Source organism: Pyxicephalus adspersus, unplaced genomic scaffold, assembly GCF_032062135.1.
Source record: "Pyxicephalus adspersus unplaced genomic scaffold, UCB_Pads_2.0 Sca167, whole genome shotgun sequence".
NCBI classification, from domain to species: Eukaryota; Metazoa; Chordata; class Amphibia; order Anura; family Pyxicephalidae; genus Pyxicephalus; species Pyxicephalus adspersus.
Window position 1 is genome coordinate 1 of NW_027317174.1, and position 22,824 is coordinate 22,824.

Consider the following 22,824-nt stretch of genomic DNA (forward strand, 5'->3'; position numbering starts at 1 on the left):
ATCTCCTTGTCTTTCTATCGCAATGACAATTACCCCTCACTTACCTCCTTTTACATGTTTGTTCTGCAAACCTGAAAACAAAATGTTTTCTACATACACACCTTGAATCCCATTTTAAGTCACAAGCATTTTATCTTGTTATGATTAGGGATGGAAAGCTTTGATTATATTGGAAAGTCCTCCATACACACTTTAGTCCGAATAGGAAATGGTAGGCTTTACCAGGGGAGCAAATATGGAAACAAACACAAATTTTTAGCAAATATATTTATACACAGCCCTGCTGCCATAGGGAAACACCACCAGCCCCACTCTTCAACATGGGCAATGCCACCAGCTCCTCAGACCCTGCTTAGACCCAACATATCCAGAAATACTCACAATTCAATGACAACGTATGACTACTGTACCACCAACCTCACAACTAAGTACTGGTTCCCTAAATTAGTTAAAGTTCAGTTAATTTCCCCTGTTGGGATATGAATATAACATACCACTGATGACTCCTTGTTTCTTTTTCTATTTGAAACTTTGCAACAATCCCAAAATAATTTTTTCCCAAGAAATTGTAGAGAGAGAGATTAGGAAGACACCAAACTTATTAAAAAACAGATTTTAAATAACTTAAGTTTGGTTTAATCATAATTTTATTTCATATTCAAGCAGTTTTCTAATTTAATACTGGCTGTAATGTAATGCTATATACATTAATTTTAACAACCATAACCCAGAGGACTGTATTTATGTGGAAAAAAAGAATCACACAGATGTACATGATGAACACATACAGAACTAAATAAAGGTGTAAGATGATTCTTTCTCAATTTAGAAATTGTACACACTTAATTACTAATGTTTATACTTATCTATGGATTTTAAGTGATTGTTATCTACCCTCAGTAATCAAAGTGTCTGCAGACTTTAGAAAACTTTGGATGATGGTACCCAACCTGTAACTGGGCCACATGTGACCATTTGATATTTAATCATGGTGGCAATTAGCAATTTGATTGCAATACTGTACTTGCTCTAAAACAATGATTACAAGCTCACTTGAATGGAGTAACTGTATAAACTTGCATCGTGGTCACACAATTTCGAAAAATCACCAGTCATTTAAAAAGTGGAAACCATAATAATCACTAAGGTAAAATGATTGCAGCTGATTAACATTTTTCTGTTTTCTGTATTTGTGGCCTTTTGGTTTGCTGGGAGTCAATCTTGAAGCCCCTTTTATTAGGTTGACCACCATTAATAATAAGAGTATTCCTTTAAAAGGACTTTTTATATTCCAGTGACAAAGCTATGGACTGCGATAGAGAATACCAACATCTTCCATTCACAATATGGCACATGTGTTGGCATTTAGAAAAAACAACTTCCCTACAACAGATTTCTTCATTGTACAGCACAGCTGAAACTTCTTCCAGGTATCATATCTACCAAAGCAGGGTCCTACTCCTAAAATCCCCACTACAGGCCATGGTTGCTTTTTATCCAAGCCGGCTTTGTCACCAGTAGGAATGTGGTTTTTCTACATATTCCTTTGCAGGATCCACTAGGGGATTTATGATACAAATTTTTCCTAATTGCTCAATGGGTGGACTTTTTTATATGGACCCATGGAGAACCCAAGTTGGTAAGGGTGGCTACATGGCTTGACATTTTAGGAGATGGGCTTGACAAAAGTAACCACAGTAGTGGTTCAAATATTGCCCTAATCTGCCTATGATGAGGAATTGTTTTTCTGTGTGGTTATTAAACAGATGATTTTGATAATGCATTATTAATCATATAATAAAAATATATGTTTATCTAATCTTCTGCCCCTTCTGCTATGCTAGCATGTTGAAGGTGTTTGTAATGGCCTACACACGTAATTCCTCATCCTCTAGACCAACCTTTGTCATCTTTTCTATTATGGGGCAACCATTATATAACTTTCCGGTCTTAGGGGATCCCTGACAACATTAATTTTATCCACTGTACATTTGTGTGGTGTACATTGGTGTGGAGTCACAAACTGCTCATTTCTCAAGGAACCCCTAGCAATCTCTGGAGGAACCATAGGGTCTTGTGGAAACCCAAATGAGAAACACTTCTCTAGATAACTCCTACACTATCAAGCAACAATGAAATGGTTTGGTGATTATAGATTTTCCAATTATTTTCCCCCATGACTAAGGAATAGTGTTTTATTTTTCTGCCCTGAAGCTTGGGAATGTTAGCCATAGCCTTCATGAAAAATATGTCATTATATGTCAACTGCTAAATGGCCATTAGGTTTACCTTTAAAGTTTACTTTTACGAGAAACTCTAAACTGGGGTTCATTTTACAGGCCTAGAGTTTAGCTTTAAAGGTTTTTTTGTTTCATGACAGGCCGCAGTTGCAATTTATCCAAACAGACTTTGTTACCAGTAAGCATGTGGTCTTCTCTATATATTCCTATGAAAGATCTACTAGGGGACACATAGCACAAATAGTTATTTTTTGCTTGACAGGAGGACTTTTTATATGAACACATGGAAAACCCAGGTTGGTGAAGGTGGCTTTATGGGCTTGACAAAACTAAAGAGACAGTAGTGGTTCAAATATTGCCCTAATCTACCTATGACAATGAATTGTTTTTCTGTGTGGCTATTAAATAGATATTTTTGATAATACAATAATAATCATATAACAAAAATTTATGGAAGTTAACTCTAGAGAGCTCCTTCTCCTGCAAGCAACAATTAAATGGTATGGTAATTAAAGATTTTACTGTTCTTTTATATTTTCCCATGACATATTTTCCCAAGGGATAGTTTTTTTTGTATCCTGAAGCTTGGAAATGTTAGCCATAGCCCTCATGAAAAACCTGTCATTATATATCAACTGTATAGATCAGTTCTGTACACAGAATATACAGCTGGATAATACATTATAGTGTGATATAACTAAATAAGGAATCAAAATGCCATTACAAACTTAGAAAAAGGGCATGAATAAGCTCATAAACAATATAATCTTACCATCATAAAAGCAATGTCATCACACGTAACATGGTTGCATATAGCTAATAGCTATCAAATAAAATAAACCTGTGCTAATTCCATTTATGCCAAAGCAAATAATTGGCTTTCTTGGCCCACCTACTGTCAACTTCTGTGTATTCCACCCCCATGGTGAAGGTACAATCCATGTTTGCACCATAGTTTCCTGGGTAGCCCGGAGATGTAATGTTTCTTTGGAAATTAAAGAAGGTTCCTCCACAACGAACTGTAAAAATATGGACAGTATACATAGACAGTATATATAGAGTCAGTACTTTAACCAAATATATAAAAGTATATGATTTTTTCATGATATATATGTATATATTTATGTCCTAGCCTCTGCTTCTAAACTCCAGGTTTTCTCATGCTTAAGACTTTACTCACTTAAGTCACAACCCATGCTGTACCCAGAGGTATTTCAAAGGAAGCTATTAAAGGAAATGGGCAGAGTTCAGTGGTTGTATTTGTAGTAAAGATGGATAAAGCAATCCAGTTTTTTATCTTAAATAGGCAAAGCACCTTTAGAAGACCAAAGGGCTTTCCTAACTTCATAGCTTGCACTTGGACATAAAGTATAGACTCAAATTATGTCAAACTTGCAGAATCCAGAAGGACGAGTTTGTATAATATCTGATTATGGTTCCATAAAAAAGTGAGAGAACATGAAACTGTTGTGTCAATCTTCTTTGCTTGTCATTGCATCTGTGATGTTTTTTAAAGCCTTTCTCTAAGCACTTTCTTACCCATTAAAATAATAAATCGTACCTGAGCTATATGTAGCCTTGAAGCCAACACCAGCAACATCGCCATCACTGACAAACTCAACCAACATCTGGCTGGTGGAAGCGATGAGCTGAGGGATGCTTTTACTGCCACACTGTTTATCCAGCAAAACGGGAGAGTCCTTGGTGGGACCATCATAAATCCTTACGTAGTCAGATGTGCAGTCAGGAGTGGACTGGACATCAAAGCCATTGAAAGTTAGTGAAGCCTAAAAGGTAACACAAATGTATTATCTACAATAGATCCTTACATATTCATAACCGCAAATTTAGTTATAGGTGCCATTGATTTCCATTGACAACCCTTTTGATTTCCAACTCTACTTCACATTACATTTGTTTTACTTGTGCTTCCATTTAACAAAGCATTTGTTCCAGGAGACAAATGACCTGAACCAAAACAAATTTATCTGCAGAAACCTTTAACAGAAGTTCTTAATAATATCTATATCTAACAAGTATTTGATTTTACCCTGCGTCCTGTGACTGGGGATCTTCCAATACCAAAATACCTTAACAATTGCAAATAATTTAAAGGCCTCTTGTTTATCTGTAAAATCCTCATTCTTACAATTCCCTTTTGATTAGGCCTGCATGTGGGGCAAAAGTGAATTACCAAAATAAGCTCCCAGACAAAAAACTTAAAGCCTGAAAAACATTGAGTGGATTTAAATTTATATTAAAAAGTATCATTTCAACCAATGGATTTGATGATTCAACAAATAGGATATCATAAAATGAAGAAGGGGAAGTCTAATTATTTTTTATGTAAATTTAAAATTTTTTGCAAGACAAAATTCAGATGGTGGCTCACGTTCATGGGCTTACACCACATTTAAGGTCACATTTAATATACTGGCAAATATTTTTTTCTTACCTGCCCAGAAGGAGTTCTGATCAACCAAACACAGCTGGCATTATTAGGATACGGAGATGGGTAGTTGGCAGAAGTAAAAAATCCATTCTGATTATTTAGCAAACTAGCACAGACATCTGAGAATTGAGAAAAACATATACATTGGAATTAGTTTTGGAGTAAAATACTTCTGGTATACATATATTTGTATTGATGATATAGAACAAGTTTTTATGCCAGTATTCCTATTTGGTAATAAATACCGTTGCCTTTTACAAAATCAAAATACCTGAAAGTGCTTGATGTTCATGAATGGCATTCTTCTATTTGAATAGCAAATTAAAATTTTAAGGTGGTCACATTGGAACTACATGGGATTTTATTGTCCTAACCTTGCCTAAATTTTCAGTTGCAACCTGGGTTGGTGTGGATTTGCATCTCCCGTTATAAACTGAAACATTTTTTATTGTGTAAAACTAATAAAATTGGAATCCACGTAAACTTACTGCATTGATAAAGTTTGTTGATTTTAGAGACATCCAAAATACTCAGTCCTTGTACAGCACAGCTGAAACTTCTTCCAGGTATCATATCTACCAAAGCAGGGTCCTACTCCTAAAATCCCCACTACAGGCCATGGTTGCTTTTTAGCCAAGCCGGCTTTGTCACCAGTAGGAATGTGGTTTTTCTATATATTCCTTTGCAGGATCCACTAGGGGATTCATGATACAAATGTTTCCTAATTGCTCAATAGGCAGACTTCTTATATGGACCCATGGAGAACCCAGGTTGGTAAGGTTGGCTATATGGCTTGACAAAATTTTAGGAGATGGGCTTGACAAAAGTAACCACAGTAGTGGTTCAAATATTGCCCTAATCTGCTTATGATGAGGAATTGTTTTTCTGTGTAGTTATTAACCAACTGGGTGTTTCACTGATGTCTAGATTTCTGTACCAAAAGCGGTACACTGTTTTATATGAATTTTTTTTTTTTTAAATTGTAGATCTGTAACTTACAGAAATATGTCCGAACAAGGGTCTAGTAGATATCATGAATATAGAAAAGTTTGAAACACAAAAAAAATAAAAATTTACTTTCACAAAAGTGAATGTAATGTAACTGTATAGTAGTTTATATAATATATATATATATATATAATACAATTATATATATTATATAAAGATTTATTTGTATTGGACTCAATACAGCTTTTTGTATTGAGTTCAATGCAAAGAGATTTGAATTTCCCACCCCGCCTCCTGCCCGCACCAGCGCATGCAGCGATGTCACCGGGAAACCCCAGAGATTGTCACTGCACATGCCGGGAGAAGACAGAAGAGGACAGACGTGTCCGGAGGAGCTGCGGGGACAAGGTAAGTATTTTTTTACAATGTTATATGACAATCGGATTGCACTGTAACGCATTTATATTGTTTATACTTTTAGCTACCCCGAACCTGGTTCGGGGTAAACGATTGTAGAAATGTACTTACCCCGAACCAGGCTCGGGCTAACCGCCCGGGTGGTTAAGCAGATGATTTTGATAATGCATTATTTTTCATATAATAAAAATATATGTTTATCTAATCTTTTGCCCCTTCTGCTATGCTAGCTCGTGGAAGGTGTTTGTAATGGCCTACACAGGTAATTCCTCGTCCTCTTGACCAACCTTTGTCATCTTTTCTAATATGGGGCAACAATTAAATAATTTTCCGGTCTTAGGGGATCCCTGACAATTTTAATTTTATAAAAAACTCACTGTACATTTGTGTGGTGTTTATAGGAAGAATGCCTATTACATTGCTATTAAATTATTACATTAATATTACATTATTACATTTCTTATTACATTACCCCCTACAGAAAGCCACAAAGATCATTAGTGTCAGTGAGAGTCACAAACTGCTCATTTCTCGAGGTACCCCTAGCAATCTCTGGAGGAACCAAAGAGTCTTCTGGAAACCCAGATGAGAAACACTTCTCTAGATACACTATTCCCTTCTCTACACTATTAAGCAACAATGAAATGGTTTGGTAATTATAGATTTTCCAATTATTTTCTCCCATGACTAAGGAATAGTGTTTTATTTTTCTGCCCTGAAGCTTGGGAATGTTAGCCATAGCCTTCATGAAAAATATGTCATTATATGTCAACTGAATAAATCAGTTCTGTACACATAACATGCAGCTAGATATTACGTTAACAATGTAACATAACTAAATAAGGAGTCATAATGCCATTACAAAACTAGAAAAAAGTATAAATGAGCTCATAAACAACAGAATCTAACCATCACAACAGCCATGTCACTAAACGTAACATGATTGTATATAGCTGATAGCGATTCCATTCAGGCCAAAGCAACAAATTGGCTTTTTTGGACCATGTACCTTCAAATTCTGTTTATGCAACAGTGTCCACCCACTGCAGTGAAAAAATATATTCCAGTAATTGCAGATATGGGGATCCTGTGACTCCATTCTTTTGATAATGTATTATGAAGTCATCAGGTAGCCAGTCTCCATAGCTCTAACAAATCTTTTTGATCAGGTAAAATTAGAGATTCAGAAATCGTAATTAATATGAGAACATATATCTACTCACACACACAGGACTGCAATGCAAGAACATTAAAATAAAATATATCCCTGTTCTTGGGTTTTGCTTCATTAAATCAGTTGCTGTTTTCTCATATCATAGTGTGTATGCCAGTACTTCTCACCTCCGTTAGCTGTCGAATTTATAGATTCTGGTTCTTTAAGAACCACTAGGAGCCGCATGGGATTGCTGGATACCGACGCAGGTCTGAAACTGCATTTAAATTTACTCGTAATTATTGGCTCATGTGTGAGCAGAGTGAACTGGGCTCTGGGAAAGATTGAATGCTAATAATTTCCAAAATTCTTCAGCTGGTCAGTGGCAGAAATACAGGTTGTGATAAACCATTGCACCACCAGGTTCCTTCTTCCCAAGGCATCCACAATGCAAGATGTAGGCCTGATAGTAAATAAAATAAACCTGTGCTAATTCCATTTATGCCAAAGCAAATAATTGGCTTTCTTGGCCCACCTACTGTCAACTTCTGTGTATTCCACCCCCACACTGTTGAACCACCGCAGTAAAAAATATATTCCAATAATTGCCGAAATTGGGATCTTGCCGGTCTCCCTAGCTCTTTTTGATCAGGTACAGTTAAAGAAAGAAAAAAAAACAGAAATCATAATCATTATGAGCACAAACATCTACTCACACTTATGGGGCTGCAATGCAAGAAAATGAAAACAATATATCCCTGTTCTTAGTTAGCAGCCCGTCTTCTCTGTTTTCCCCATGCCAGGGATTCACCCTGGGGAGATGCTACATGGGGCATCTCCAAGAATCAATGGGGTGGCAGTGAGTGATACTAATACCATTCACTGCCCCTAGCTGATAAATGTGCAGACTTCGATTCTTTAGGAACCACTGGGAAACACAAGGAATTGCTTGATCCTGAAGAAGGTTTTGAATTGAATTTAAATTACCCAATTTTTTGACATCTTTGTGAGTGAAGTCAATCTGGCTCTGGGAAAAGTCTCCTACTGGTAGTCACCATCAGTATTGCAGGTTGAAGGTTAACAATTGGTGAACTTTACAAGTACCAGGCATTTGCTGTGAACCCATGGAAGCTGCAAAGCCTAACCATATCCCTCTTTCTTCTACCATTTTGAAATGAATTGATAAAAGGTGTGGTGCTCTAATTGCAGGAAAGATCTTACAAATTGATGGGTTGGTGTTGAGGAGATGTTGATAGAGCTGAATGCTCAGAAACAAGTAATTGCCGGGTTGCAGTAAATTGTGTGAAGTCATACTGTAAAGAATACAGAATCTGTGTAGATTTTAGGATCAATACCGACTGAATGCAGTGGACTGCAAAAGAGGTCAGTTTGATGTTTGGAGGATAAGACCAAGTAAAACAGTATATAAAGTGTGCCCCATAATGTCTGGGACAAAGACATATATTTCATTGATTTACCCCTCTGCTCCCCAACAAACAGATGAGACTAAAGCGCACATTCCAGACTACAATTTAAAGTTATTTGCATATATTTCAGTTACACTATGTAGAAATTACAACACATAGCCCCCTCATCTTGGGGCACCATAGTGTTAGGGACAATTGTTTTCACATGTGTTTGTGAAGTTTTTAGTATGTTTCATTGCTTCATTAGTGCAGAGATAAGATACCTAGCATTGCCTCTACCATTTGGAGTGCAAAGTTGCCATAGATCAACATGAAGAGTAAACCTTTGCCAATGAAAGTCAAAGAGGCTATTTAGGTTAAAAAATAAGATCATTACACATCTGTCAACTTTAATTTCTGTGAACTTTAAACATGTCTGAATTGTCTGAACTTAATTACCCTGATCCAGAACACCCACAATGATAGATCACTAAAAAGGTAATGCTGGTCAGTTGTTTAACATATGTGATTATAGAAACTCCTGTTCTCAGCACTCCTTTAGATGTGCAAAGTAGTGCACGTCCCAGGGGTGCTGTGGGAAGAAGTGTGCACGCTACCACGCGTGCCTCTTGTACCCCCGGAGGGCGTGGCACTCGGCTGCCTCGCCAGGGGGCGGCCGCAGGGGATTCAATTGGCCGCAGGGGATTCAGTTACTCTCCAATCAAATGGCGCCAGGTGGCACAAGGTCATTGGTCATTACCTGACTCTTGCCTGAACTCTGCCTGTCCTGACCTCGGATTGTTTGAGACCTCTCTTGTCTGCTGCCTGCCCTGACCTGCCCTGACCTCGGATTGTTCCTGACTTGCCTTTGCCTTACCCTCCTGTACTTTACTTGTCTGACTTGATTTCTGTAAATACCCTGTCTTGTTTTATGACTACAATAAAACTCGATAAAAGGACTTTTGGAGTTGACTGTGGTTACACTAAGTTGCACATGTTAAGTAATATGAATATTGTGTTCTCCTTGCTTTTTTATATGATTTATTGTGTTTTCTGTTTGTATATTTTTGTATTCCCCAAAAAACCCTATAAGAATTTTTCTAAGGTACATTCAGTGTTGGGTTTTTACAAGCTTAGTAAATCCATAACTTATAGATAGACTTAACATGTTAATGCACATTTCAATTTAGGCGATATTGTAGCTGGAGTGTCACATAAAAAAGATAATCACATACAATTTTTTATAATCTTTTATTGTAAGCAACAAAATCAAAGCTCTAGACAAGAACGATAGATTATAGAAGATAGATAGATAGATAGATAGATAGATAGATAGATAGATAGATAGATAGATATTGAAAAGACAACTACAACCAGAAAGTAATAAGTAGGAAAGTGAAACAAAAGTAATAGTTTTAAGAATTATCCTTATTGGGTTTCTAAAAACTCAAAATCAATAAAGTGTCAATAATTAAATAAAATCATTACCAAGTTTCAATTAGTAAATATTTGAAAATAAAAAAGACTGTATGTAGAAAGTTCACATTGTGTCCCAGATTGATTTCAGTTTACACATGATATCTTCTTTCTGTGGCATCTGTTATTCTTCAAACTGTAATCAAGAAGAAGTCAATGTCAGCAAATGGTATAACTTTTTAATTAACGATTTATCTTTTACTCTATACTTTATTAGTAGCCTAGAACATAAAATTCAGAAATACATTTACATAGGTTTGTGTACCAATTAACAATTGAGCACACCAAAATCGATCTGACCATACATTTTCTTGTATGCATTCTAATTTATATTATATAATTATTATAATAATATATTACTATTATATTTGTGTATTTAAAAAATATATATTTATTTATGTATGAACCCTTATTCTGAAAACATTCATAATTGCTGCAGCATTGATTACTCCTGAATTTAAAGATAAATTAACTGTATGTATACTAAACCCTTAAGACATGAATGGTAAATTTGCTTTAAAATGATTCTTCTATTATCCTTTCAATTGTATTGCTGAAAAGAAATAAAACCAGTTTGATCTGAGCTACTTACAGAAGGTGTAATAGGCATGGAAGCCCTTCTTCTCTACATCAGAGTCACTGTGAAATACAAGAACCATGGAATTTCCAATGGAGGTTATCTCAGAGACACTTCTATCCCCACAGAACGGACCCTTCTGTCTTCCATCTACATAGATTTTCAGAGAGTCGTACATACAGAAATCGCCATCCTCTATATGGAAATCATTTATGGTCAGAGCAATCTGAAAAAGGAATATCATTATGATTAACTGGGACCATCATAAATCCTTACGTAGTCCGAAGTGCAGTCAGGAGTGGACTGGACATCAAAGCCATTGAAAGTTAGTGAAGCCTAAAAGGTAACACAAAATGTATTATCTACAATAGATCCTTACATATTCATAACCGCAAATTTAGTTATAGGTGCCATTGATTTCCATCTCTACTTCACGTTACTTTTGTTTTACTTGTGCTTCCATTTACCAAAGCATTTGTTCCAGGAGACAAATGACCTGAACCAAAACAAATTTATCGGCAGAAACCTTTAACAGAAGTTCCTATTAATATCTATCTATCTATATCTTTCTAACAAGTATTTGATTTTACCCTGCGTCCTGTGACTGAGGATCTTCCAGTACCAAAATACCTTAACAATTGCAAATAAATTAGAGGCCCCTTATTTATCTGTAAAATCCTCGTTCTTACAATTCCCTTTTGATTAGGCCTGCATGTGGGGCAAAAGTGAATTACCAAAATAAGCTCCCAGCCAAAAAACTTAAAGCCTGAAAAACATTGAGTGGAATCCATATTAAAAAGTATTATTTCAACCAATGGATATGATGATTCAACAAATAGGATATCATAAAATGAAGAAGAGGCATTCTAATTATTTTTTATTTAAATTTTAAATTATGTGCAAGACAACATTCAGATGGTGGCTCACTTTCATGGGCTTACACCACATTTAAGTTCCCATTTCTTATACTGACAAATCTTTTTTTTCTTACCTGCCCAGAAGGAGTTCTGATCAACCAAACACAGCTGGCATTATTAGGATACGGAGATGGGTAGTTGGCAGAAGTAACAACTCCATTCTGATTATTAAGCAAACTAGCACAGACATCTGAGAATTGAGAAAAACATTAACATTGGAATTCATTTTGGAGAAAAATACTTCTGATATACATATAATTGTATTGATAATATACTACAAGTTTTTTTGCCAGTATTCCTATTTGGTAATAAATCCCATTTTGAAATCAAAAGACCTGAAAGTGCTTGGTGTTCATGAAAGGCATTCTTCTATTTGAATAGCAAACTAAAATTTGAGGTGGTCACATTGGGACCAAATCTGATTTTAACCTTATCTAAATTTTCAGTTGCAATCTGGATTGGTGTGGAGTTTCATCTCCCTTTATAAATAAAACTATTTATTGTGTAAAACTAATAAAATTGGAATCCACATAAACTTACTGCATTGATAAAGTTTGTTGATTTTAGAGACATCCAAAATACTCAGTCCATTCCTCTGCCCAATGGGCACAGTGGGGTCAGGCTTGGGGACAATTGTGGGTTGCTTTGATGTGTTGGAGAATGCATAGCTGGCAAATATCAAATAGAAAAAAATCAAAATATTATCATTAACGTATGTTACCATTTAAAAGCAATCTACCAGCTAAGGTAATGACTTACCCATCATAATGCATCACTGAACCATAGTCATACTCAAGACCCTGGTTATTAGTGTTCACTTTAACAAAGTTACCCCAGTATTCTGAAACAACAAAAAATAGTATTGTATGTGTTTCTTTCTTTGCTATTTTTCTCTGCTGTAATAATGTTTCTAGTACCTTTGGAGATAAACTGGAAAAAGATGTCAACATAACTGTCGCGGTCACTCCTCGTATGTTCATGGTAGAAGCCCAGGGCATGGTCTAGTTCATGTTGTATAATCCCTCTGTAGACGCAGCCAGCACCAAGTGAAACCATCTGACTTCTGCCAATTTTTCCAACAAATGATGAACAACTAAAAATAGTAAACAGAAAAAAATGTAAAAAATACTCTTTACAAAAAGAAATATAAAAATATCTGCGTATAATTAGTATGAGTTAATATCTGTTCATATCTTAGAATACTATCTCAGATTCAATTGGTTCAAAGAGAAGGTCCCCAGAGTGACAGCAGTGATTTTGGAGATATTAGAACATCAACAGTATGTTGGATAGCTCAGTTCAGTTTACATTTACCATGGGATTTCCAAATAAAACTTGAAAAATATGAACCTAGATCCTACCTGTCTCCAGCAGCGATGTTCAGATAATCCTTTTCTTCTGTACGAGGCACAAACCTCACACAAGTTAATGTTGCAAATTCATCCATGGCATTCTTGATTGTATTAACAGCACTGGAACCTGAAATCAGACAAAGATGATTGGGGTTTTTATTGGGAAAATAAATAGCATGGAATAATTAATTGTAAGAGCATTAGAGGTAACTTACTGTAGCTGCTAGATATGGTGTAGGGGACAGCAACTGTACCATCTTCTTTTTTAGGCCAAAGACAAGATGTACAGTTTATGGCGCTGCGTCCAGTCCTTACCAACATGTCGCCTCCATGCATGGGTGTATCACTATCTACATATACAGAAAAATTGTTACACTATATAAACTAAAAAACATATTGCATCCTTTAGCTGAACTCCAGGGAAATACTTTACAATTTTGGAGCTATCCAATATTGTGTGATCTTCCCTGCAGAACAGCTAAACAAGAACTAGAAGTTTTTAACCTAAGACCAGAACTTTTCTCCTTCCATGCTGTTGACTAGTCTATCAAAGTATAATGTACAGTGTTCTACGATTCACAGTTTAATTCATTATTATTGCCTTAACCTTTGCAGAAGGTGATTTTTTGTGATTTCAGATTATTACCTTTATTGACCGCCATAATCTTGCTGAAGGTCCCTTCAGGTACTTCTGAGCTTTCACTCTTTGTAGCTACATGGACACATACAAGTTACTCATTAATCACTCTAGTCAAAATGTACATATTGCAAGTAATTGAAACCCAATAATTAGTATGCTTTGGAGGCTGTTTTTTTCCCTTTATGGTTTCCCCAACTGTTAGTGTAATGTACAAATTGTTCACATTGGATTTAATAATGTAAATCAAATTTTTCCTGTTCTTTATTTTGGATATAATCAAGTAAAATGTATAAAGAAAATCAAAAGAGATTTTGTAAGGCACCTGTCCAGCGAGCCCGCGGCGTCCTTGGGGATCACAGTCGGTTGGGGAGACCCCGCTGCAGTGGGCAGCAAGGCCGAGGCTGCTTCCCTGCTCGCAGCGTGTCTGTCCCTGCCGGCGGAGGGATCCCCAGCATCCCTATGAACATGAACAGTGATTCACCTATCCAGTGATCCGCATTCTCAGCACTCCTGCGGACATGCAAAGTAGGGCATGTCCCAGGGGTGCTGTGGAAGGGTGCGTGCGCTACCACGCATGCCTCCTGTACACCCCGGGGGCGAGGCACTCGGGACATAGTCAGTGTGTTGGTTCATATTAACCTCTTTTGTGTCATTACCAATAGTGACCCTGTCTGATATCTGATTCTGCCTGAACTCTGCCTGCCCTAACTTTGGATTGTTTCTGACTACTCTTGTCTGCTGCCTGCCCTGACCTCGGATTGTTCCTGACCTGCCTTTGCCTTATCCATCTGTACCACACTTATCAGACTGATCTTCTGTGAATGACCTTTGCCTTGTTTTATGATGACATAATAAAGCATCATAAAAGGTTTCCTGGAGTTGGCTGTGGTTTGTGTGCCCAGGTGCATTACAGATTTCTTTGAATTTTGGATACAAGTTCAGTGAAAAAATTAAAGTAAAGGATTTTTTTAAATTGAAAGCTTACTAATCTGATTGTAAATGTAGAAAATTCTTCATAGTCAACTTCTTATAGCCAACTAGATTGTAAACGCAATTCTAAAAGCATACCATGGAAAAACATAGTAAATGCAGTGAAATAATTATAGATCAAAGCTGTTGAGTTCTTTATTATCTTTTCATATAACAACTAATTTTCTATGTGCTGGAAGATCCAATAATAGTCAGTTTTGTTAATGTTTAAAACCAAAACAGGGCAAATCATTTGTATCTATGGCTGCTGAAACAATGGGTGTAATATCTCCAATTGGGAACAATGAATCAGGAATCCTAGCACTAAATGCTGGAAGTGTCCAGATTCTTTATTTTAGGTCATGCGTTCAAGTGCCAACATTTTTATAATAGAGATCAAAATTGTTTCTTTATGAGAACTTTTAAAAAACTTACCAACTTCATTTATTCCAGGCAGATGAATCTGAAAGTTAAAAATTGGTATTATTATTTTATTTAAAGTTAAATAAAATGATAGCAGACAACAAGTCCAATACCCATACCCTTCTCCTGATAAACACCTTGGATCCTAATAATAAAACTGCATTGCTACCTAATGTTGTTTGCACAGCAAGGTTATGTGTTAGGTATCCTATTAAATTAGATAAAACCCCAAATTGGATGACTGTTGTCTGGAAAAAGCAGTTTCCCCTTTTTTATTGCTGCTGATCATTTCCACCAACCTCCTGTCTAAATGTACTTTAATAGGTAAAGGTAGAGTCTCCACAAGAAGAGCATGTGATGTGACAAGGTGACAAAGTGTTGTTACTATTTTATGGCAGGTTTTAATAACTGAAAATTAATTATAGAAGCATATAGAAGTAAAGAAATCAAGTTAAAGCTTATGAGTATATTAGTGATTGAGTTACATTATTAGGTTAAATTAGGCAGACCTACAAATTACTTTAGTTAAAGAATTCTTTAAAATATCACTAATTGTAAATGCTTTATGAAGTCCACTAAATAGCCAAACTCATGCTGAGAAAGTGTTGTCATCCTGCAACACTAAACTATATGATTGTTCCAAAATAAAATCCTGAACATTAGGGCCCTCCTAATGCAACATAACTGAATTTCAATGAGACTTGGTCAAAGCAACAAGTTTGACTTCATGACTTGCTTTAACATAAAAAAAAACTTTATGTGTAGACCACGATTAGTTGTTTTATAGGAGTTTTGGCTTTTCACTAAGCAAAGCTAATTATCTACTTGCAAGTGAAACCTCACTTTGTAAAGAATAATCAATCATGTGCAAGGAAAAAAAATGTCAGAATTTGCTTAATTTGTGTCCTGGTGGAATTGTTCAGGACAATAGTAAATATTTAGTCTAATACCTTACCACTCTGTTCACAACTAAAATAAAAAATAAATGTATCTGGAGCTAATAGCCAATATTTTCACTAACTGATCAGATGTTATAGGCAAAGGCTTTCCTAAATTTCATACCCAGAGAGGAGGTGTACAGAGAAAAGAGAACCGGTCCAAGGACTGACCCTTGGGGAACACCAACAGGGAGAAGAGTGGGTGAGGAGGAGTTACGAGGAGGTATGGGTGGAGTGGCTTGGTGGGCAGAGACATCATGTCTGATTTTGTCTATTTTATCTCTAAAGTAGGTGGCGATGTCTTGGGCAGAGAAGGATGTTATGGGGGGAGCAGGTGTGGGGTTTAGGAGGGAGTCAATTGTAGAGTAGAGGTTGTGTGGGTTGGAGGCTTGAGAGGAAATGACTGCAGAGAAATAATTTAAACTTGTTCATTTTTTTTTGGTCATACCTAACAAATGCTCCTAGCAATCTCCTTGTCTTTCTATTGCAATGACAATTACCCCTCACTTACCTCCTTTTACATGTTTGTTCTGCAAACCTGAAAACAAAATGTTTTCTACATATACACCTTGAAGCCCATTTTAAGTCACAGGCATTTTATCTTGTTATGATTAGGGATGGAAAGCTTTGATTATATTGGAAAGTCCTCCATACACACTTTAGTCCGGATAGGAAATGGTAGGCTTTAACAGGGGAGCAAATATGGAAACAAACACATATTTTTAGCAAATATATTTATACACAGTCCTGCTGCCACTAGGGAAAAACCACCGGCCCCACTCTTCAACATGGGCAATGCCACCAGCTCCTCGGACCCTGCTTAGACCCAACATATCCAGAAATACTCACAATTCAATGACAACATATGACTACTGTACCACCAACCTCACAACTAAGTACTGGTTCCCTAAATTAGTTACAGTTCTGTTAATTTCCCCTGTTGGGATATGAATATAGCATACCACTGATGACTCCTTGTTTCTTTTTCTATTTGAAACTTTACAACAATCCCCAAAATAATAATTTCCCAAGAAATTGTAGAGAGAGATTAGGAAGACACCAAACTTATTAAAAAACTGATTTTGAATAACTTAAGTTTAGTTTAATCATAATTTTATTTCATATTCAAGCAGTTTTCTAATTTAATACTGGCTGTAATGTAATGCTATATACATTAATTTTAACAACCATAACCCAGAGGACTGTATTTATGTGTAAAAAAGAATCACACAGATGTACATGATGAACACATACAGAGCTAAATAAAGGTGTAAGATGATTCTTTCTCAATTTAGAAATTGTACACACTTAATTACTAATGTTTATACTTATCTATGGATTTTAAGTGATTGTTATCTACCCTCAGTAATCAAAGTGTCTGCAGACTTTAGAAAACTTTGGATGATGGTACCCAACCTGTAACTGGGCCACATGTGACCATTTCATATTTACTGCACAGCCCTCGGGGGCCCCTACAGACAGAAATTTTATGAAGCACAGGGGTAATGAGAAAACAAATCCTCACTTCTTTGTCCTACACTTTTTTAATCTTTGCCTTTACTTGATATTTCCATATTTATCAAGGGGTGATCAGATTTATCATGGTGGCAATTAGCAATTTGATTGCAATAATGTACCTGCTCTAAAGCAATGATTAGAAACTCAATTGAATGGAGTAACTGTATAAAGAAGTGGCGTCTGCAACCCAATACTTGCATCGTGGTCACACAATTTTGAAAAATCACCAGTCATTTAAAAAGTGGAAATCATGATAATCACTAGGTGCTGTACACTAAAGAGCAAAGTTAGTTTTATTATTGCAGTGTTGGTAGAAAATCTTGCAGTAAATAGGAGTAATTAACGGTCTATTTATTAAATGCACATCATTTATAAAAGGTAAAATTATTGCAGCTGATCAACATTTTCTGTTTTCTCTGTTTGCAGCCCTATGGTTTGCTAGGAGCCAATCTTGAAGCCCCTTTTATTAGGTTTACCACCATTAATAATAAGAGTATTCCTTTAAATGGACTTTTTATATTCCACTGACAAAGCCATGGACTGCGATAGAGAATACCAACATCTTCCATCCACAATATGGCACATGTTGGCATTTAGAAAACTTCCCTACAACAGATTTCGTCATTGTACAGCACAGCTGAAACTTCTTCCAGGTATCATATCTACCAAAGCAGGGTCCTACTCCTAAAATCCCCACTACAGGCCATGGTTGCTTTTGGTCAGTGGCAGAAATACAGGTTGTGATAAACCATTGCACCACCAGGTTCCTTCTTCCCAAGGCATCCACAATGCAAGATGTAGGCCTGATAGTTATCAATTGCACCTTATTTATGGTAATGATCCTGCCAGCGTTTTTGGCCACACGTTTACAATTCCTGAACTTTACAAGTACCAGGCATTTGTTGTGAGCCCACAGAAAAAATATTAAATAGGTAGCTTTCTTATTACAGAAATACCTGACAATTTGATGGGTTGGTGTTGAGGAGATGTTGGTAGAGCTGAAGGTAGTAAGAATACCCCATCTGAGTATTATTAATACACAGAATTTATATAGGCCCATTATATTACACAGCGCTGTACAAGGTACATAGTCTCACTATCTGTCCCTCAAAAGGGGCTCACAACCTAATGTCCCTAACTCAGTCATGTGCCTTTAATACAGTCTAGGGTCATTTTTTTTGGGGGGGAAGCCAATTAACTGAATGTTTTTTTGGAATGAGAAAGGAAACTGGAGTACCCAGAGGAAACCAAGGGAGAACCTGCAAACTCTATGCAGATAGTGTCCTGGCCGAGATTTGAACCTGGGACCTAGCACTGAGAAGGCAGGAGTGCTAACCTCTGAGCCACCGTGCTGCCCAGATTGTAGATTGTAGGATTTCCACTGGTTGGTTACAGTGGACTATCTAGCAAAGAAGAAGACCCCCTTATCTAAATCTAGATCATAGAAATTCTCCTAAGAAATTATTAAAACAGCGTATGCGGTGCACTACATAATGGTTAGGACAAAGACACATTTTTCTTTGACTTATCTCTCTGCTTCTCAACAAACAATTCAGACATTTTTAAAGTTCACATTCCAGACTTTATTTAAAGCTATTTGCATACATTTCAGTTTTACCATACAGAAATTACAACATTTTTATATATTATCTCCCTCGTTTCAGGGCACCATAGTGTTTGGGACAATTGTCTTCTTAGTGTTTGTGAAGCTTTTAGTATGTTTTATTCCTTTATTAGTGTAGAGATAAGATACCTAGCATTGCTTCTACCATTTGGAGTCTATAGTAGTCATAGAACAATATAAGGAGAAAATCTGTGCCAATTTAGGTAAAGGAAGATATTATTAGTCTGAAAAATAAAAATAAAACCATCGGAGACATTCGTCAACTTTAATTTCTATAAAAAACATATCTGAATTGTTTGATTTAAAATTTTATACTGTGGTGCAGAGTGGCAAATCAAAGAAGATGTGTCTGGGGCACTGAAAATTATTAAAAATATTAATCTTTTTCCAGGATAACATCTCCCTTGCATAATTAAAATACACAACTTGATAAACCCTGATCCAGAGCATCCAACGTTCTTCCTTTTACTTCATAACGATGGGTCACTAAAAGGGTAATGCCAGTCAGCTGTGTAACATGTGGTTAACACGGCCCGCTCCTGTGTGCTTCTGCTGTTGAGTTTCCCGAAGCCACTCACCTTGGCTCTGTGGTTTTGGTGAATTAACAATATTAGTCTTATGGAGGACCTCACTTCTAGTATTCCTGGTACTGGGCTATGATTCATTGTAAGAGAGGTTAACACTCCCTCGTAGTATTGGTTACAGTTCCAAGACTTTAGGGCAGGGTCGGAAAACCACGGCCTTTAGGCCAGATAAGCCTAGTTGGTAGTTCGCTCTGACCTAAAGCCCCCTGGCCGATCTGGCCTAATCCGAACTACCGGAGCCGGAATCGCTGGAGCTCCGGAGGTGCAAGAGCTCCAGTGCCACCCCCTTGTAGTTGCTGCCTTATTTACCACGACCGGCATTGATACGTCCGCCACCCCGGAAAATAGGGAAAGCTACTTGAAGGTAAATCCCTCTCCTGCGCAATGTATACGGAGGAGAGGGATTTCACTTCAGGGGGTGTTCCCGGGTAGTGGGCTCCCATCCACCCCATAAATGGCCTAGTGGCCATAAAACTTTGCTGACCCGTGCTTTAGGGAATATGAGGGATACATGAACTCAGAGAGTGCAGCAGTGAATTGACATTATCTGCAACCAGTTATCTCTTTCATGTACAGTGTTTGCAATTAAGGTCTGTTTATATGTCGGTGTGCATTTCCTGTTAAACTTCCATAGCTCTCTCTAACTAAGCCCCTATTCCCTACCTTCCCTGTTTTCCATACATTATTCCTGTCTAGGTCACACAATTTTGAAAATTCATCAGTCATTTACTGTAAAAAGTGGAAATCAGGATAATCATTACCTGCTGTGACTTACAGTGTTTGCCACTAATTGCTGAACAGTAATGAATAAAGTTCAGATCATGTTGATCACCACTTTATTAATGCAGTGTTAGCAGAAAATCTGCGCTAAATAGGAGTTATTGCCGCTCTAAGAACTAAATACAGATCATTTATCAACATTTTTCTAAGGAATTATATTTCCTGTGACTTAATTGCAGCTCTTTCATTTGCCAGGGGCCACGTTTATATCACAATAACCACCATTATTAATAAGAGTAATTCTTTTTAAGGCCTTTTTATTTTCCAGAGACAGAGCTATGGTCTGTGATAGAGAATACCAGCTATCTCCAGTCACAACATGGCAAATGTGTTGGTGGCTATCAATAATACCAATGTCAGTTTCCTAATTTCACCCTGGGCCATGTGCTTGGCTGTAGGTACACAGCATACATGGAATGAAAGCATGGATGTACTAGCTAACTGTAGACTGCATATTAAAAAACCTGTTTTTCTAAATGGCCATTAGGTTTACCTTTAAAGTTTACTTTTACGAGAAACTCTAAACTGGGGTTCATTTTACAGGCCTAGAGTTTAGCTTTAAAGGTTCATGTTTTTTTGTTTCATGACAGGCCGCAGTTGAAATTTAAGTAAGTATGTGGTCTTCTCTATATATTCCCATGAAGGATCTACTAGGGGACACATAGCACAAATAGTTATTTTTTGCTTGACAGGAGGACTTTTTATATGGACACATGGAAAACCCAGGTTGGTGAAGGTGGCTTTATGGCTTGACAGCTCAGCAGATGGGCTTGACAAAACTAAAGATACAGTAGTGGTTCAAATATTGCCCTAATCTACCTATGACAATGAATTGTTTTTCTGTGTGGCTATTAAATAGATATTTTTGATAATGCATTATTAATCGTATAACAAAAATTTATGGAAGTTAACTCATGGAAGGTTTTTATAATGACCTACACAGATAATTACTCATTCTCTAGAACAAACGTTGTCAACCCTTCTAATATGGGCTAAATATATGAATAATTTATCTTAAATAACTTAATAATAACAAATAACTTATCAATGGTAACTGACCTGAGAGGCACAAACTCCTAGCAACCTCTGGAGGAACCATAGGGTTCTGTGGAAACCCGGTTGAGAAATACTGCTCTAGAGAGCTCCTACTCTTGCAAGCAACAATGAAATGATTAATAATTATAGATTTTACAGTTCTTTTATATTTTCCCATGACTAAGGGATAGTTTTTTTTGTATCCTGAGCTTGGAAATGTTAGCCATAGCCTTCATGAAAAACCTGTCATTATATATCAACTGTACAGATCAGTTCTGTACACATACCATACAGCTGGATAATACATTATAGTGTGATATAACTAAATAAGGAATCAAAATGCCATTACAAACTTAGAAAAAGGGCATAAATAGGCTCATAAACAATATAATCTTACCATCATAAAAGCAATGTCATCACACGTAACATGATTGCATATAGCTAAGAGCTATAAAATAAAATAAACCTGTGCTAATTCCATTTATGCCAAAGCAAATAATTGGCTTTCTTGGCCCACCTACTGTCAACTTCTGTGTATTCCACCCCCATTCCATGTACCATCACTTGTTTGATAATCTATCTGTATTTTAATCTTTCACATTATTATTTCTAATTGAAAGTGTAAAAAGTGTATCCGATGGATGGGTAAATATGGATTGTGAATAAGTTATTCGGATTGCTATATAATTCCAAGACCGATAACTAATAAGACAGATGAGTAAAAAAATGTATGAATGTATAAATTTATATACATATATATATATAATATTTTAGATTAATATGGAGTGCAGTAATAGGGAAAGATTAGGTAAAAAGTATTTTAGACAATCTTGCTTTACCCTATAACCAACAGGAGCTGTGATGGTGAAGGTACAATCCATGTTTGCACCATAGTTTCCTGGGTAGCCCGGAGATGTAATGTTTCTTTGGAAATTAAAGAAGGTTCCTCCACAACGAACTGTAAAAATATGGACAGTATACATAGACAGTATATATAGAGTCAGTACTATAACCAAATATATAAAAGTATATGATTTTTTCATGATATATATGTATATATTTATGTCCTAGCCTCTGCTTCTAAACTCCAGGTTTGTCTCATGCTTAAGACTTTACTCACTTAAGTCACCACCCATGCTGTACCCAGAGGTATTTCAAAGGAAGCTATGCAAGGAAATGGGCAGAGTTCAGTGGTTGTATTTGTAGTAAAGACGGATAAAGCAATCCAGTTATCTTAAATAGGCAAAGCACCTTTAGAAGACCAAAGGGCTTTCCTAACTTCATAGCTTGCACTTGGACATAAAGTATAGACTCAAATTATGTCAAACTTGCAGAATCCAGAAGGACGAGTTTGTATAATATCTGATTATGGTTC

General features: G+C 36.5%; 1 protein-coding gene across 1 annotated transcript; it reads right to left on the minus strand.

Moving 5' to 3' along the window:
* Positions 1–3,136: 3,136 nt before the first annotated feature.
* On the minus strand, positions 3,137–22,407 carry LOC140344916 (embryonic protein UVS.2-like; the record flags this gene model as incomplete). The annotated part of the gene is made up of 11 exons (XM_072432104.1): positions 3,137–3,259; positions 3,802–4,027; positions 11,661–11,776; positions 12,127–12,254; positions 12,346–12,427; positions 12,504–12,679; positions 12,948–13,065; positions 13,154–13,288; positions 13,585–13,650; positions 14,983–15,010; positions 22,289–22,407. Coding segments are annotated over 11 exons (1,317 nt in total), but the record flags the coding sequence as incomplete, so codon positions are not given.
* Between the last annotated feature and the right edge of the window lie 417 nt (positions 22,408–22,824).